Here is a 17,934-nt window from a genome sequence, read left to right on the forward strand (position 1 = left end):
GCTATAAAGCAGTCGTGTGGCTCCTGCCTTTTATATATCACTTTCATACCACTTTCATAGTGGAATATCTTGCTTGGTGTAGATCAAGAGTATAGCATGTCAAGAGTATAGCATGGATCGGGGGCCCCACAGCTTTAATCTACAGCAATAAGGCATTGGTGGGGATTTTTTAGGTGTGCTTTCCTTTGAGACTAACAGAAGGGAAAGCTGCCAGACGTTTTGGCCTCCTTTTCTTTCCCAATGGGCCATGCATTGATTCCTCGTCCTTACCATCGTACAACAGGAGGAGGGGGGTGCAATTCAGTAGCAGAGCACACGTTTAACATGCCGAAGGTCCCAGGTTCAATTCCCAGCATATCCAGGTACGGCTAGGAAAAGACTAGGCTGATGCTGCCTCTTCACTAGCCACAAGACAAAGGAGTTTTTTCCTTCAGGGTTCCAGCCAGCCATGCCCCCCACCCCAAAGTACTCCATTCCGCCACCAGCACCTACTTTTTCCAGCAGATACTTTCAGTTCTCATTGGGTGGCTTTTTACTCCAGATAGGGTTTGCTTTGCTCGTGTTTGTTTGGAACTCTGAACTAGCTGGGCTTTTGGCTTGATCCAGCATAGGCTTACCATATGGAAAGGAGGACAAGGCTCCCGTATCTTTAACAGTCATACGTAGGGTTGCCATATTCTGAATCCACAAAACCGGGACAATTTTTGGGGGGAGGGGAGGGGGCTAGGATTTTTTTTTTTAAAAACTGGGCAATATGTAAAGGTCTAGGGAAAGAAAGAAAGCTATTTAAGCTTTAGTTATCTAACACTGCAATCCTATGTGTGTCTACTCAGAAACAAATCCTATTAAGTTAAATAGGACTTATTCCCAGGTAAGTATGCACAGGATTGCAGCCTAAAGTACTTAAGCACCTGCAAATAAATAATAGGAAAAGAACAGTTTAAGCAAACAAACAGGGGGGGGAAAATGACACTAAATTACATTTCTCCACTAGTTCTCAAAAGCTAGAGGAGACTTCAATATGGAGACTGACACTCCACCGAGCAGGCTCAAGGCACCATTTCGGAGGTTGGAATTCCTCCGGCCGGCTGGAACAGGAATCCGAGATTCTTGACTGACCGGCCGGGACATTTTGGAAATGCTTGGAAACCGGGACATTCCCGGTTTTCCGGGACGTATGGCAACCCTAGTCATACAGAAAAGGGAATTTCATCAGGGGCATGTCCACATGAAGGGGATTGCCCCCGGGGTGGCTTCATAGTAGTGGGGCATTAATCTTTAACACATTAATCTTGAACCGCCCAGAGAGCTCCGGCTATTGGGCGGTATAGAAATGTAATAAATAAATAAATAAATAAATAAATATTATTATTATTATTATTATTATTATTATTATTATTATTATTATTATTATTATTTCTTACCCACCTCTCCGATTGGATCGAGGTGGAGAACAACAATAATAAAAAAATACATGACGCAGCCGCCGTTGCGAAGCCATCCAGGGGCAGACCCTGGAAACTCAGCTCCAAAAAAGTCGGGCACTCCCCCTGATTTTTTTGGCAGCGGAGCCCATGTGCCCCCTGATTGGTCACCATGGGCAGCCCCATGCCTCTGTAAAAGTTAAAATATATATAAAAATGGGGGGAGGAGAGGAAAGGGGCTGTTCCTCCCCCCTTTAAAAAAAATTAAAAAATATATTTTTATTATCTGTAGCAGCTGCGCATATACAGATAATAAAAATAAATGGGGTGGGGTGGGGAAGAACGGGCAACTAAAGGGAGGAGACGTGGTTCACCCAGTCCCTCTCCTCACGTCCTCCTCTGGCTGCCTCGTTCCTCCCCCGTTTTTAATTTTTATTATCTGTATCTGCGCAGCTGCACAGCTAAGACAATAAAACAAAAAGGGGAGCAGAACGGCCCCGTTCTTCTCCTTCCCCCCTCCCTGTTTTTATGTTTTACTTTTCCAGAGCCAGAAAATTCACACTTGTGTTCCTTCCCATGCAGATGCCAGGAAGGAAGGCAAGTGTGGGAGCAAGGCGCTCCATAAAGACAGGAGGGCAGGTTTCCTATGTATGCATACAGCACCCGGTGAAATCCCCTCTTCATCACAACAGCTTAAAGCTGTGGGAACCCTGCTCTCCTGGCCAGATACAAAAAGGGCAGGGCTCCTGCAGCTTCAACTCTTGTGATAAAGAGGGCATTTCACCAAGTCATTTGCCTACAAATGACACCTGCTGAAATCCCCTTTTCTATATTTTATTTATTACGTTTTATTACATTTTTATTATTACATACGACTGTTAAAGATACAGGAGCCCAGTCCTCCTTTCCACATGGTCACCCTGATTCAGCACAGCTCTTCTTATATTGTTATAAAACTAGCTGAGTTAAGACGAGAACTCAGCCAAATGGGAATTCGTTTGTTTAACCACTTTTAGAAATCATCTTTCCTACATTACAAAACGCCATTTTGAGGTGGACTTTCCAGACTCAGGGCAAGTTGGTTCCTCAATAGCCCGGCACAAGGCGTACGGGGGAAGGAAGGGCTCCTGCAGTTTGAGCCGCAACTAAGAAGAAAGTTCTCCGCAGAGAATGTTGAGCTCGAATTTTGAGAGACAAAGAGGAAGGAAATATGCAGAAGTATGCAGAAGCCGCTGCTGTTTTTCCCATGCACACAAATTAAACGCCTGGCCACCCAAGTTCAGCATTAGAAGGTCGCATAACGTCATTGGCAACTTCCAGCAAAACTACAAGGTGATAAACATCGTGCTTATCTAAGTTCCCTCTCTTGAGCACACGGGAACTTTACTTCCTCGTTTAGTGAAATGTTACAACCTCATTTTCCCATGCTGAAGGGGAGCGGAGGGTGTGTGTGGGGGGGGGGGTGTCCTTTAAAAGAGCCCCCTTAGGAAAACCTCCAGTGTTGTTCATAGCACATTTCATTAGGGTGTGTACCCAAGTTTTTGTTTTTTTTAAGGCCAACATTTATTGAATATTCTATCATAAAGGATGTTATTTTTATTCATTTATTTATTAAACACTGTAGACACAGATGCCCTATTCTGTGTTCAGCTTGCCTGACTGCGGGAGGCCCGTTGCAGGTGAGGGGGGTGAGATTGAGGACATATCCCTCTAGCCCCGACATTGGTGGGGTTTTGTAATGATACTGGCGAGAGGAGGGGCTTACGAGGTGATATTAGCCTTCTGGGTGCCCCTCCTCCTGGCTACTTTAAAGGCTCCCAGCAAAGCGATTCCTTTTCGCTCCTGCTGCCTGGAGCAATGGCATGCTGTCAGGGGCGGCAGCAGCAGAGCAGCCGGAGGGCATCTGGAGGGCTGCATCTGGACCCCCTCTGGATCCCTACTCAATGCCCCCCTCAGCTTATTGCTTGAGACATTAGGGTGTGCCTGGACACCCCTGGCACACCCCTTGCGCACCCCTATGGTGTTGCCTCATCAGAGATCATCCTTCCAAGACTAGCATTTTCTCAGAGAGCTTTAGAAATGTTCACATGGGGGCAAACATCTTCCCCAGGTGCAAATGAAAAGTAGGGAAAAGACTGAGAGTAGATCCCAACGAATGTTCATTGAACTACCGTTCAGCAGGTTATGTGGAAAAACCATGGGATGCCTGGCCACAGGTAGAATCCGCCATGTTGCGAGACTCTAGTTTTTATGGTCTGGTTCTGATCGGGGTAGTGCCAGGCTTGGATGGGCCCTCAGCCTGCTGCCATCGATGTCCCCCACCTCTAGCATCACTGATATTTGTGACCATTCCTCTGCCCTGATTAGCTGCCACCATCCTCAGTTTCAGTGTTCATACAACTGCCGCCGCTAGGATGACCCTATGGAAAGGAGGACAGGGCTCCTGTATCTTTAACAGTTGTATTGAAAGGGGGATTTCAGCAGGTGTTATTTGTAGGCATGCAGCACCTGGTGAAATTCCCTCTTCATCACAACATTTAAAGCTGCAGGAGCCCTGCCCTCTTGACCAGATTCAATAGGAGGCAGGGCTCCTGCAATTTTCATTGTTGTAATGAAGAGAGAATTTCACCAGGTGCTGCATGCCTACAAATGACACCTGCTGAAATTCCCCCTTTCAATACAACTATTAAAGATACAGGAGCCCTGTCCTCCTTTCCATAGGGTCACCCTAGCCACCACCCTCGTAAGTGCTCATGTAGTAAGTTTTTAAATGCCCACTACACAGAAGGGAAGAAGGAATGGGTGGAGGGGCTGAAAGAGACAAAGGCTTTCTGAGATTCTGGATAACTTCTGGCCTCCTTTTCCCCCAAATGGCAATTTATTTGCTGGGTACTTCAGTGTCTCCACAAAGGTCCCTTTATTTGTGGGCTGCTCTTTTATAATATTGACGTTGTGCATCTGGCTTTCATTTCGCATGCCGTTCTCCCACTAGAATTAAACAGAATGAGAAAGAGCCAGTGTATAATTTCCTTTGGCAATGGATTACATGGACGAATGGACGGCTGTGTCACAGGTCCTGAAACGCGAATATCCGCATTTAGGTCGGGGTAAACAAGCCGTATAGACAAACCCCAGGTTACTTGTAGAATCGCCTTCTCCCATACAATCCGCCCCATACACTCAGGTCCTCTGGGGAGAATTTATTCCAGTCAGCCACAGCTAGGCTGACAATTGTTACCCAGAGGACCTTTTCTTCTGCCACCCCCAGACTGTGGAATGGCCTGCCGGGAGAGATTCATCGACTTAATTCTCCCTCCGAGTTTAAGACAGCCACAAAGACTAATCTCTTCCAGCAGGCCTACCCAGATGAATTTTAAACCTAAGAATTTTAAGATATCGTGATTGTTATTTTAATATTGTATCGGTTTTTATATGCTTTTTAACCAGTTTGATGTATTGTACTGTTGTATTTAATGTTGTTCCCTGCCTTGATCCAGAGGGAGAGGTGGGTAAGAAATAATAATAATTTATTATTGTTGTTGTTGTATGAGAACTAAGCCCACTGTCCTGTCACACACACAAAATCCACTCCTGGTTTCCCCTCCTCCCCCATAAGTTTTCTTCTATCTCAGCAGCCTAATTTAGAAGTGTGGGGGGGGGGGAGCTTTTATATTCTTTCTATTCAAAAGTTGGGAATCCTTGCTAATCTACTGGAAGTCATCCAGAGATCTACCAGCAGATCCCATTCTACCTTCTGCCCACTGCTGATTTAGCTTACAATGCTGTTTGGTTCATGGCAAAAGGGTTCTCTGGAAATTATTTTGCCTTGAGGTTTTTGCTAGACATCTTCACATTTGTCGATTGGGGAGGGGGGTATATTAAAAAAAAAAACCACCCTACTCCCAAAATAAAGAGAACTGCCACTCCAGTTGGCACAGGCCTGAGCAAGGGGTGTGCTGGGTGTGCCCAGGCACACCCTAATGTCTCAAGCAATAAGCACTGAATTGAGGGGGTTATTAAGTAGGGATCCAGAAGAGGATCCTGATGCAGAGGGAATGGTCCTCCAGCTGCCCTCCAGCTGCTGCCCCCTACAGCGCACCGTTGCTCCAGGCAGCAGGAGCGGATAAAAATCACTGCTAGGAGCCTCTCTGCCACGAACCATGCTTCAAAGAGGCCAGGAGGAGGGCCCCCGAAGGCTAATATCGCCTTGTCATCTCCTCTTCCAGCCAATGTCACCACAACCCCCCACCAATACTGGGGCTTCAGGGACAACTCCTCATTCCTCCTCCTCCACCACCACCACCTGCAACGGCCCTCCCATGGACAGGCAAGCCAAATGCAGAGTAGGGCACCAGTGTCTATCATATTAAATTTATTTATTTATTTATTTATTTATTTATTTATTTATTTATTACATTTCTATACCGCCCAATAGCCGGAGCTCTCTGGGTGGTTCACAAAAATTAAAATCATAGTAAGACAACCAACAGGTTATTCCACCCCTGACAGCTCAGCTTATGTGATGAAGGGCTAAATTAGATAAGATGTGAAGTTAAATGAACCTTTAGGGAGGGGAGGGGAGGTATGCAAATACCAGGTACAAGAAGGAGAAACAGCAAGAGAAGAAAGTTTAATTCCCTCTCCTGGCCTGTTGTGACCTCAATAATCATCAGGACCACTCAGCTGATATTATTTGCATTCTTTTTTAAAAAAAAGGCGAACAATCATGTTAAACATAAAGATGCATTTAATATCACATATGGTTTTAACCCAAATCTGCTGCAGGTTTCCTATTTTATTTCTGAGCTGCAAGATCTTTACATCCCTGGTCTTGTATTGTAAAACATCACATTGGAAATCAATGTTTGAAGGTTTCTTATAAGTGAAAACTTATCTAAGTTTCCCCCCCTTCTCCTTGGAGTTCATCTCCTGCTAAGAAGGATTGCCAACTGACCAGGCACGAGTTGGAGAAACATCAACAGATTGATAATCCAACCCCCTGTTCAATGCAAGAATCCACCTTAAAGCATTCCTGACAGTTGGTTGTCCAGCTGCCTCTTGCAGGCCTCTAGTGTGGAAGAGCCCACCACCTCCCTAGGAAACTGATTCCATTGTCGTACTGCTCTGACAGTCAGGAAGTTTTTCCTGATGTCCAGCCAGAATCTGGCTTCCTGTAACTTGAGCCCATTATTCCGTGTCCTGCAGTCTGGGATGATTAGGGAAGACTCCACTAGCCTAGTGATTAAATTCCTATTTTCAGACATTTGGCCTGATTGCGTGCAAGAAAGCTTAATCCAGTTTGCATCACTCTGTAGTCCAACTATCCTTTCTGTGAACTGTTGAACTTTAGGATGACCAAATGGAAAGGAGGACAGGGCTCCTGTACAAATGACACCTGCTGAAATTCTCTTTTCGATACAACTGTTAAAGATACAGGAGCCCTGTCATCCTTTCCATGTGGTCACCCTATATGAGTTTGCTAGCTTACTCCACAGACAGCCTCCACTGTCAGAGACCAAGATGCTTCCCCCAATCCCTTGGAATTCCTCAACCGCATGTTGCTTCAGCCTCCCCCAGCCTGGTTCCCTCCACTTATTTAGCACTACAATTCCTGGATTCCTGACCATTGGCCTCGCTGGCTGGGGCTGATGGGAGTCCAAAACACCTGGCGGGTCCCAGATTTCAGAAGGCTGGTCTAGTAGATTCACCAAAAAAGGACACCCAGTGGGGCATCTCTCTCTCACCACTGGCTCAGGAGCCAACAGAATCCTTTCTCTGGAGAAGCCACCAAATCCCAGTCTGTAAAGTGGGTTCTTGCTTCTTCAAGGCAGTTCTTTCGTCTTGGGCTTGTCTGCACCAAGCAGGATATTCCACTATGAAAGTGGTATGAAAGCGGTATATAAGAGGCAGGAGCCTCACTACTGCTTTATAGTGGTATTGAAGTGCACTGACAGCTGTTGGGGCCCATTGACACAGACCATATACGGCTTCCATAGTGCTATATCCTGCTTGGTGTAGATGTGTCATGGGCCCCAACAGTTGTCAGTGCCCTTCAATACCAGTGTGGCTCCTGCCATTTATATACCACTTTCATAGTGGAATAACCTGCTTGGTGTAGATGAGGCCCTTCTCTAAGGAGCTCCTGGCCCTGATATGATCAGCAGTCTCTTTCTTCCAGAAGGCAAAGCAAAAAACCCTCATCTCTCAAAGGAACAAGAGCAACCTCCTAATTTCTTGTTGCAATAAACTGCCAGCACTGTGTCCGTTCTAGCTCTTCTTGATTAAAAAAAAACCCCTTGAACAAGAACTACCATCAGCACCAGAGCGCTCACTCCTTCTCGGGCAATATGTCCTCATTTAGCCTTGATCAGGGTGAGCACACCAGCACTGACTCAGTGTATACAATAATCCCCTCCTAACCATGGCACGGCATTACACAGATTATGCATTCACCTTCATGCTTTTATCTGGTGTGATGGCATGGGATGCTGCAACCTTGATGAAGCTAAGCAGGTCTAGGCCTGGTCAGTTTCTGGAAGGGCAACTAGCAGGGAACCCCATGCACATTGATTACTGCATTGAGCAGGGGGTTGGACTCGATGGCCTTGTAGGCCCCTTCCAACTCTATGATTCTAAGTGTACCTTTTAAATGTTTACAAATCTCACCAATTTGCCTTCTGGGAAGTGAGCGTTTTGTGACTGGTCATGCCCACCAAAGCAGCCATTTTATGAATGGACAAGACCCTCCCTTCTCAATGGCAGCCATTTTGCAAGAGTGCCCATGACACACACTCTAAATTCCAAATGTGCCCACCAACCTAAAAAGATTGGGTTACCCCTGTCATAAAGCATGAGAAAGCTAGGAAGAATCATTAAACAGGTGCTGCTGTTTATTCCATTAACAAAACTTTACATAGGGCTTCATCACACCTTCTCCCCCCCACCCTCTGGTTTACCTCCAAGTTTTTTACATCCATTTCATAAGTGTGTCAAGGGCTCCGTCACACATGGTCCCTTTTACGTGGGTTTTCGCTTGTTTGCCCTCCCACCCCACCCCACCCCACCCCACCCCTTCTCCTTCCTCCTCCAGTTCATTGGTTGTGGTACTCTGATGGGTGTGGGCTCTCCCCCCCCCCCCCCAGATTTCCAAATTGCATTGGGGTCCACATTCAGACCCGGAAGGTGTGAGTTGTGTAATCGCGCATTAAAATGTGAACCAAATTAATTCCTCGCTCATTTCTATACATAAAAGCTGAAGTTCTTCAATGCTGTCTTCAGAATCATAGGCCAAAATCCAACCTATGGTGAGTCCTACTTGGAACAGACCCACTGAGATGAAAAAGAATTAAGTTAGATCTGACTAACATACATTTTAAATAAATAATACAAAAATGTCCCATTCATTTGAATGGGTCTACCCTAAATAGCAGCATACGACCCTTTTGTTGGTAGAGAAGATGAAACTGATACGTCATCTCAGTTGATTAACCATAAGAACCACCATGCTGGAGCAGACCAAAGGTCTATTTCACAGGTGTGGAAGTTACTGGTAGGGACTACAACCCCCATCATCCTCAGCCAGCATGGCCAATTATTCCAAATGCAACTGCACCATCCATTTATATACAGGCATCACATTTATTCATTCTCTTTTTCCTACAAAGAGCTAACTCCTTTCTTTGAGATCAGTGGGTGGTAGTTGATTTTCTTTACCGAATTGCTAAGATGAGAAGTGCTGAGGCTTAAACCTCTCTGAAAGTTACATCATCTAGACAAAGAGCACATTTCCCCAAATCCTAGGTGGGTGGAGGCTGGCTGGATTTGCTGTGTTCTGATTGAGAGAACTCTGCGCATGAGCAAAGGTCCTCTCATCTTTATTGTTATTTTACTCTCCTTTTTTTCCCCTTGGAGCAAACTGAAACACAATTCTAGGGTCAGTGTCTACAATGAGAGGTAGCACAGCTGAGGCTTAAAACTGAACCTATAACTTTTGGAAAGAAAGGACAATTCTGCCCATCTTCCTTTGTCCGTATACACAGGTATCAATTGCGCAGTCTGACCTCAACATCCTTCCACAATTCTACCCCTATTCTCCAGTCCTTGACTAATACAATCTAGGTGTTGCTTCTCACATGATCAGCTTGCCTATCCAAAAGACTGTCCCGGAGTGGGTAGATGGCATGCACTCCATCATTTGGGCCAAAGACACAGGTACATTACAAATAGGGCTGCTAGGGAGGTGCTATAGCTCAGAAGTAAGGGGCATACTTTGCATGCATGAAGTCCCAGGTTTGATCTCTGACATCTCCAAGTAGGGCAAGGAAGGAATCCAGCCAGAAAACCCAGAGAGCCGCTGCCAGTCAGTGTGAACAATACTGGGCTAGGTGGACCAGCGATCTGACTCTACAAATGGCAGCTTCCTATGTCCACTTACACTGATTTTGCTCTTTTTTAAAAGTTAGGATCAGCTACACACAACACTTTTAATGTGCTATGTAGCTTAGCCCTTTTTTTAAAAATCGACTTTTGTTTTGTTGTTGTATTTCATGTTGCTTTTGAGTGGCCCCGTTCAGACAACACGGTTAACCATGCTGGTTAAGGGTTTTCCGTTAAGCAGCAGGTTTAACGGTGTCATCTGACATGCGTTTTCTTTAACCAGGTGCCTCCGTTAACCACATTGTGGCTGGCTTCACTAACCCTATTCTGCAGCAGGGTTAGCGGGACTAACTTTGGCTTAACGCATCATCTGACACGCACCTGTGGTTAGGGGGCTGAAATCATAGAGCTAGCAGTTTAGAGTGGTCTAAATAGCGTAAATAGCACGACTGCTGGATCTCTTAGTGGAAGGGCTGATGGGATATGAGCTGGAGAACTCAGGCGCTCATCTAACTGTTTTGTGGTTAGCGTGTGGTTAAGGAAACCGGCAACTGGACACAGTTAACAGTGTCGTGTGCGAGCGTACGCCTTGCAGTTAGCGCTAACCACAGAGAAGCATGGTTAAGCTAACCACAGAGCCCTCAGTGTCGTCTGAACGGGACCAGTGTCTGCTTTTGTGTTCTATATTGCATTTTAATAGTTTTTACATTTGTTTACGGTAAGCCGCTCAAAGAACTCCATTATGGGACATCTTATGAAGTTGCAGATAACTAATTAGAAATAAATTTGAGAAGTGCCCCCAACAATTCCACATGTGTGTTCATCAGATGTATTTGCATACATGCAGGTGGTAGACAGGTATTTCCTCTGCAAAAACAGTGACTTCACGGCAAATGTATCAAGTGTGAATAGCACTTAGGAATCCGACCAAATCACAGAGTTGGATGGCCGTCGAGTCCAACCCCCTGCTCAGTGCAGGAATCCACCTGAAAGCATCCCTGAACGATGGCTGTCTAGTCTCTGTTGGTTCCATTGCATGACTGCTTGGACAGACCGTTAGGAAGTCTTTCTTGATGTTCAACTGAAGTCTGTCTTCCTGTCTTAACTGAAGCCCATTATTTCATGTCCTACAAAACTGGGTGACAGAAAACAAGTGGCACCCCTCTTCAATGTGTCAACCTTTTTGGTACATTAAAAGTGCTGTCTGATTTTCCCCTCCAACTTCTCTTCTCAAGGCTAAACATAACCAGCTCCTTATATATTTCCTCATAGGACTTAGTTTCCAGTTCCCTGATCATCTTGCTGTGTTTTTCACGGATACAGCCCACCCAATTTCAGAGGGTTAGGGCAGTTAAGAGCAGACTAATTAAAAATAGTAAAAACAAAATCTAATGCCATTGAATTAAATCACACTCAACCAACAGCTAACATTTTCTCAGCGCCAGACACAATATACCTGCCTGAGTTGAGATAGCCGGGGCTTTTCCTGAAATGTGGATATGATAGGGGTGTGCGGCGTTGTGAATGGTGTGGTAAGAACGCAGAAAGATCAATGTATCTGTCTCTCAAAAAGTGAGACCTTGGTGCCACCCAATAAAGTTGTGCTGCAGTACGTTGTTACACACCCTCCCAAAAGGTACTTATTTTAATCTACAAAATTCAGCACCACAAGATGCAAGCTTAATGCAGGCTGTCTCAGAATATTACAAATGAAGTCTCCTTTTAACCATTTAAATTGTTCAAATTGCTCAAACTACAACATATGAAAGTTGAAATGGATGGCATAAAGTGGTGAAAACCCAAGCGAAAATTTTTATGAACAATTCCTGCAGTCTCTTGCAGAAGAGCAATAACTAGTCCTTACAGGAAATCCTGATTCCATTTAAGGCAATGCCTGATCTGCATAAATGACATTGTGCCATGTACAGATGGAACCTGGAATCTATTCAAATCTCTGAAATCTTTGCTACTGATTCATATAGCTGTAAGGTGAAGAATCATTAACGGTATGAATACACAGTATGAAATGTAAGTTTAAAAAGTCAAATCCTGAGACCAAAACAAAGAAAAACCCAGTTGACTAGGGTGTTTGAAGAACATAAGAAGAGCCCGGATGCTGGATCAGACCAAGGGTCCATCTAGTCCAGCACTCTGTTCACACACTGGCCAACCAGCCATCGGCCAGGGATGAACAATCAAGACACGTTGTTGTTTTTAAAGGATTAAACACATCCGTGGAGGATAGGTTTCTTAATGGTTATTAGCCATGGTAGTTAAATGGAACCTTTATGGTCACATGCAGTTTATCAGGAAGTACAATATTCAGGAACAAAGAAGATGGTATCACCTTGCAAATTTCTCCCAATGCATTTGGCCAGACAAAGAATGCTAGACTTGACAGACGCTTCATTGGATCCACAAATGCAATTCTGATCGCTAGCTTACCCCTAGCTCTGACATTCAGATTTGACACACAGACTAATATATATAATACCTACACATGATCCTTTGTAAAACGTTCAGGCTGCAATCCTATCGGAGTACGCCCTGTTGAACACAAACCCGCACAGAGGCCCGACAACTTGACAACTCTTGACTGGCTCCTCACGCCAATAAATTATAGTTGAATTTGTAGTGTGTGTGTGCGCGTCTATAGAGGTGATTTAAAAGAAACAAAACCCAATCCCACGAAACTTTGATGTGCCTTGCGTCTTTGGATATCGATCGGCAGTGAAGCTCAGAAAGAACTTTGCAGGTGAAAAGTGTGGCATGCAAAATTAAGTCTGATGATGATGATGATGATGATGGAGGGTGATGAAGGGTCTGGAGGCAGGGACAAATCATCATGAGGACTAGCGACGATGACGACCTTTTCTGTGTGTGAGAAGGACGCAGATGGTAAAGGCAGATGCCCCGGAGCGAGGCTGCTGTTGTTACAGCCGCCGCCGCCGCGCGTGTCCCGGCTGCCCTTGGGCTGCCCACTCGCGCAGCCCCATGATGGAGACGGGGCCTCCCTCCGTCCCTCCCTCCGTGCCTCACCTGAAGCCGGCGACTGCGGTGAGGTTCCTCCGCCAGGCTTTGCCTTGCTGCAGCAGGACTCCTTGCACGATCTCTTTCTCATCCGGCAGCCGGTAGACGGGGAAGATGTAGAGCCAGCAGAGGACAAAGAACGCCAAGGCGCTGGCGCCAACCCGCAGCCGGGTGCGGGGGCCTTTGCAGAGGCACAGCCCCGCCGCCATCCTCCGCTTTCGGATCCCCCCGGCCGTCTTGTAGTCGCTCATCGGGGTCCGGCGGGGAGCCGCCGCCTCCGCCTCCTCCACCGCCTCCTCCTCCTCCTCCAGTGGCTGGCAGTCAGGGAGGCGGGCAGCCCAAGCGCCCCCATGCAACTACGCGCCGCGCCGCCGCCGCCGGCCGCCACCTCCTCTTCCCCCGCGATGCTCCCGAGGAAACGCCGCAGCTAAAGACGCGGAGGAGCCGGGCGAGGGGAGGGGGGAGGGCGAACCCAAGAGGGGGCCCATGGCGCCTCCCGCCTTGCGAGCGAGCAGCCGCCTCCCTCCTCCGCGCCGAGACAAAAAAAAAAAGCGGGCAAGGGGGAAGAGGTGGAGGAGGGGATCGCCGCCCCGACAGGGAAAGGCAGAGCAGAGGGGTGCTTTTGTGCTAGCCACGCTTCCAGCCCAGACAAAACAAGCCGTCCGGATGCTCTCGCTCCCCTAGCGGGGCTGCCGATGTGGCGGCTGCGGGAGCGCCTTGTTCATTCCCATCCTTCTGATGACTGGCGAGCGCGGGAGGAGAAGGGGGGTGTTGAAAAAGCCACGGGGTGGGGGGGAGAGAAGGGGCGCGCGAAAGAGAGGGGTGTGCTTCTGGCTAAGAAGCGGAGAGATGCTGCGGTTTCCTCTCCCGTGCCCACCGCGATCTCCTTTATTCTCTCCTCGCAGGCACATACACACACACACACCCCACTGGAAATCTTGCTTTCTTCTGACCGCGTTCTCCTGTGTTTCCTGCCGCAGCAAAGAAAGACGGACCAGACGGAGGAAATCAGAGGCCAGGGGGAGGGGGATGGCAAATCCATATTCCCACTTGAAAGAATGGATGGGGAGAGTAAGGAACACGAGCCAAAGATATTAAAAGCGCACGGATTGATTTCTTGCTAGGAAGAGGAGGTCGAATTAATATATAAATAAACACAGAGACGCAAAAGGCGGCCTCTTTTCTCTAGGATTTGGAGCAGCTGTGGAATCAATGCAAGGGAGAAAGGGAGATTCAGTTCCCCCAAACATAGGGTGACCATATGAAAAGGAGGACCGGGCTCCTGTATCTTTAACAGTTGCATAGAAAAGGGAATTTCAGCAGCTGTCATTTGTATATCTGGGGAACCTGGGGAAATTTCCTCTTCATCACAACAGTTAAAGTTGCAGGAGCTATACTAGAGTGACCAGATTTAAAAGAGGGCAGGGCACCTGCAGCTTTAAATGTTGTGATGAAGAGGAAATTTCCCCAGGTTCTGCATATATACAAATGACACCTGCTGAAATTCCCTTTTCAATACAACTGTTAAAGATACAGGAGCCCTGTTCTAGTTTTCAAATGGTCACCCTACCAAACACATTCAATTCCCCCAAACATATTCAGTTCCCCCAAACACAAAGGGAGATTCAATTCCCCCAAACCCATGCACCATTTTTGCTGTGATGAAAACACTGTGAATTATTGACATCACATATGCTAGACCCAGAGGTGGTCAAAGTTTTTCTTTTCTCCCAGAGGTTATGTAATACACTTTTTTTGTTCTACAAATCAAGCACATACATAACACACATGTACACACACACACACACACACATATAAATCCTCAGCAGCAGTCAAACCAGCACTGGAGAATAAAAATCGTGGGCCCAAGGTCAGGCTGCTAAGAAGGAGTCCATTAGCTAATACATGAGAGAATACAGCAGTGTAAAGCTTATTACTCGGGATCTACCAGACCCAGTTTCCTTAGTCTTGTTTCAAACTGAAATTTGAGCAGAGCAGACGTGCAGAAAACGTGGAAAGTTCAAAAAAGTTCAGCGCTCAAGCTTGAAAAGGAATTGATATCCTCCGCACCACACAGGCAAGGCAGCCCCTCTGCCTACAGACAGGGCTACTCAGTCAATCAGTGTGGCACAAAGATGGGCCCTGGCTGCAGCTGCACAATTAGGCCATAGCCAGAGGCGTCCAATGCGGGTGCATGCGGGAGCGGGAGGGGCTGTGCTGCATGCAAATTTGGGAGGAGGGATTCACTCTGCATGAACCACAATTGCATTATTTGTGAGCCCTTCGGTGGTGAGGGGACTGAGGGGCAAATAAGCAGGAAAGGAGCAGGACTAATAGGTCCCATGGTGACATGGGTTTTACACTAGTTCTAGTAGACTGTACCAGTGATGTCTGTTGGATCCTGGAATGGATCTGATTTTACTTTATTCCTGTGCTTTAGAAATGCCACTGACAGAAGAAAAGAAGAAATATGAAGAAATGCTCTCTAAATGTCAAGGCCACAGCTGGACGATGCAATTATTGAATTATTGGCATGAGATAATTATTCAATTAGTTAATTAGTGGCTGGGATGATTTACAGTTTTTGCCCTATATATATGACTGTGTACATTACCCCCTCCATCTCTTTACCCCATCTGTATTATTATTATTATTTATTTATATAGCACCATCAATGTACATGGTGCTGTACAGAGTAAAACAATAAATAGCAAGACCCTGCCACATAGGCTTACATTCTAATAAAATCATAATAAAGCAATAAGGAGGGGAAGAGAATGCACCAAACAGGCAGTATAAAAGTCAGAACAAAATCAAGTTTTAAAAGCTTTAGGAAAAAGAAAAGCTTTTAGCTGAGCTTTAAAAGCTGCGATTGATCTTGTAGTTCTCAAATGCTCTGGAAGAGTGTTCCAGGCGTAAAGGGCAGCAGAAGAAAATGGACGAACCCGAGCAAGGGAAGTTGAGACCCTTGGGTGGGTAAGGAACATGGCATCAGAGGAGCGAAGAGCACGAGCGGGGCAATAGTGTGAGATGAGAGAGGAGAGATAAGAAGGAGCTAGACAGTGAAAAGCTTTGTAGGTCAACAGGAGAAGTTTATATTGGATTCTGAAGTGAATTGGAAACCAATGAAGAGATTTCAGAAGTGGAGTAACATGGTCAGAGGTGTATCTGATATGATCATTTGTGAGTATACGTGTGATGCTGTAACTGATTTAACCAACTGAACTTCTATGCCAGTAAAGGCTTTGTTTTAACTTAAACAAAGTATTCTTAGCCTTATTTTGAGTCTTTGCTGCATTCCTGCTGAGAGACACTTCTAAACTCTGCTTATCTCGGAAAAGAGTTGACTTATTATTATTATTATTATTATTATTATTTATTTATTTATATAGCACCATCAATGTAACAACGTCTTCTGAAAATCATGGGCCCCAAGGGCCTTCTTAGCCTATTCGATAATCTGAGCATGGTTGAAACAGCCTCAGTCTCTGTCATCAGGACAAAGATAAAGTACAAACATCTTCAGCTCTTCTGCAATCATTCTGCAGACCACCTGGATGGAACTTGTTGTCAGGTAGGGTTCAGCAACACCAGGGGGCCTTGCAGGTGGTAAGTAGAATTAATTAGAACTGGTTTGGAGTGTCAGAATCTGTCAGGGTTCTCAGGGGAAGTATAGAAGGGAGTCGTTTCGTCCCCCACTCCCTTAGCCTTGTAGGACTTCTCTAGGAAACTGACAGAGATTGTAGTGTCAACTTGCTGGATTGAGCAGTGCTGCCCTATTTGGACACAGGCATGATTTACGGGCCAGAGCCCCTGTCTGTCAAGTGGTTTTGAACAAGCCTATGCCTCCCTTTATAAGCTGGAGCAAAAGTGAGGAGCCTTTGCTAGGATCATCTTTTGACTCATGGCATGAAATCCTTCCTTGTTTGGATCCATCACCATTTGGGACTTTGAAAGCACTCTCCACATGGATTCTCTTCCATTTGGATTTTGGATTTCTAAGGACTGTGCAGTGACAAGTATTGTGAGGCTTTTCATAGACTTGAACTCACATTTGCTGTGGATTGTGTGTTTGTGGTCAGCTCAGCATCACAACAGGCTAGGATTCACCATTGCACTTTTCCTCTGCCAGACTCAGGTGGCAGGGAATTCCTGGTGCTAAAGTACAAGCACAGGAGTTCTTGTGCCGGAGATTTTTACCCACATGCCTTGAGTTACCAATGTGTGGCCGCATTTGGACTAGCTCCCTTGCGATGGTTTCTTAAATCTTTCAAGAATTCCCCATTGTGATTGCCTGAAGGATCATATCAGGAATCTTTCCCCTTCCTTAGTTGGGTTTGGAACCCGTTTTTGGAACCGTTTAGATGGGAACCAGGAAACCAGGTTGTTATTGTAGTGAGTAGCATTTTGACTGTACATTTTCTTGGAGCCTTTAAGTGTTCAATCAGCTTTAAGTGTTTTGAAGTGTGTAACCGTCAAGCTTTTCACTGTGGAATTTCCCTAAATAAAAGAAGTCTCATTGACAGGGTGTCCCGTATCGGTTTGCCAACATGTGTGAATGCCAAAGGGAAGGAGACACACAACCCTTGTAGTAACAAGGACCACAATTTGAGAATCTCTGTGCTTGATGCTGTACTCAATGTTATATAGACCAGAATTATATAGAACGTTATATAGACCAGCATTATATAGAGACCATGTGATCTCTTCTGCAAGAAGGCAGATGGGGAAATGGTACGAGGGGGAATAATTATGGCAATGAGGAATACCCAGGTGTGCTTTTGGGACTCCCTTCTTTCATATGAAATAGAGCCAGTGTGGTGTAGTGGCTGGAGTGTCAGACTGGGAGTTGGAAGATCCTGGTTCTAATCCCCACTCAGCCATGGAAGCTCACTGGGTAACTTTGGGCCAATCACAGACTCCCAGACCAACCTACCTCACAGGGTGGTTGTTGTGAAAAAAAGGCAGGATATAAATGTAATAAATAAATAAATAAAATATATGTTGTAGGCTATTTGGCTTTACCCCGTGACTGGGTTAAAAACAGAGATCCCACTTAAATTCTCCCTTTTCATCTCTCTTTCTTTGCTTTGAACAGACGATC

The 17,934-nt window shown here is 45.8% G+C and overlaps 1 protein-coding gene across 1 annotated transcript in view; it reads right to left on the reverse strand.

The window, feature by feature from the left end:
• Positions 1 to 13,077, reverse strand: part of ST8SIA1 (ST8 alpha-N-acetyl-neuraminide alpha-2,8-sialyltransferase 1) — a 118,033-nt gene extending 104,956 nt beyond the window's left edge. Inside the window, exon 1 of the mRNA XM_063134304.1 lies at positions 12,840 to 13,077. Within this exon, the coding sequence (XP_062990374.1) occupies positions 12,840 to 13,039 (200 nt within the window). The 5' untranslated portion in view covers positions 13,040 to 13,077. The remainder of the gene's footprint in view (positions 1 to 12,839) is intronic.
• Positions 13,078 to 17,934: the final 4,857 nt, after the last annotated feature.

Source organism: Elgaria multicarinata, chromosome 9 (genome assembly GCF_023053635.1).
Source record: "Elgaria multicarinata webbii isolate HBS135686 ecotype San Diego chromosome 9, rElgMul1.1.pri, whole genome shotgun sequence".
NCBI lineage: Eukaryota > Metazoa > Chordata > Lepidosauria > Squamata > Anguidae > Elgaria > Elgaria multicarinata.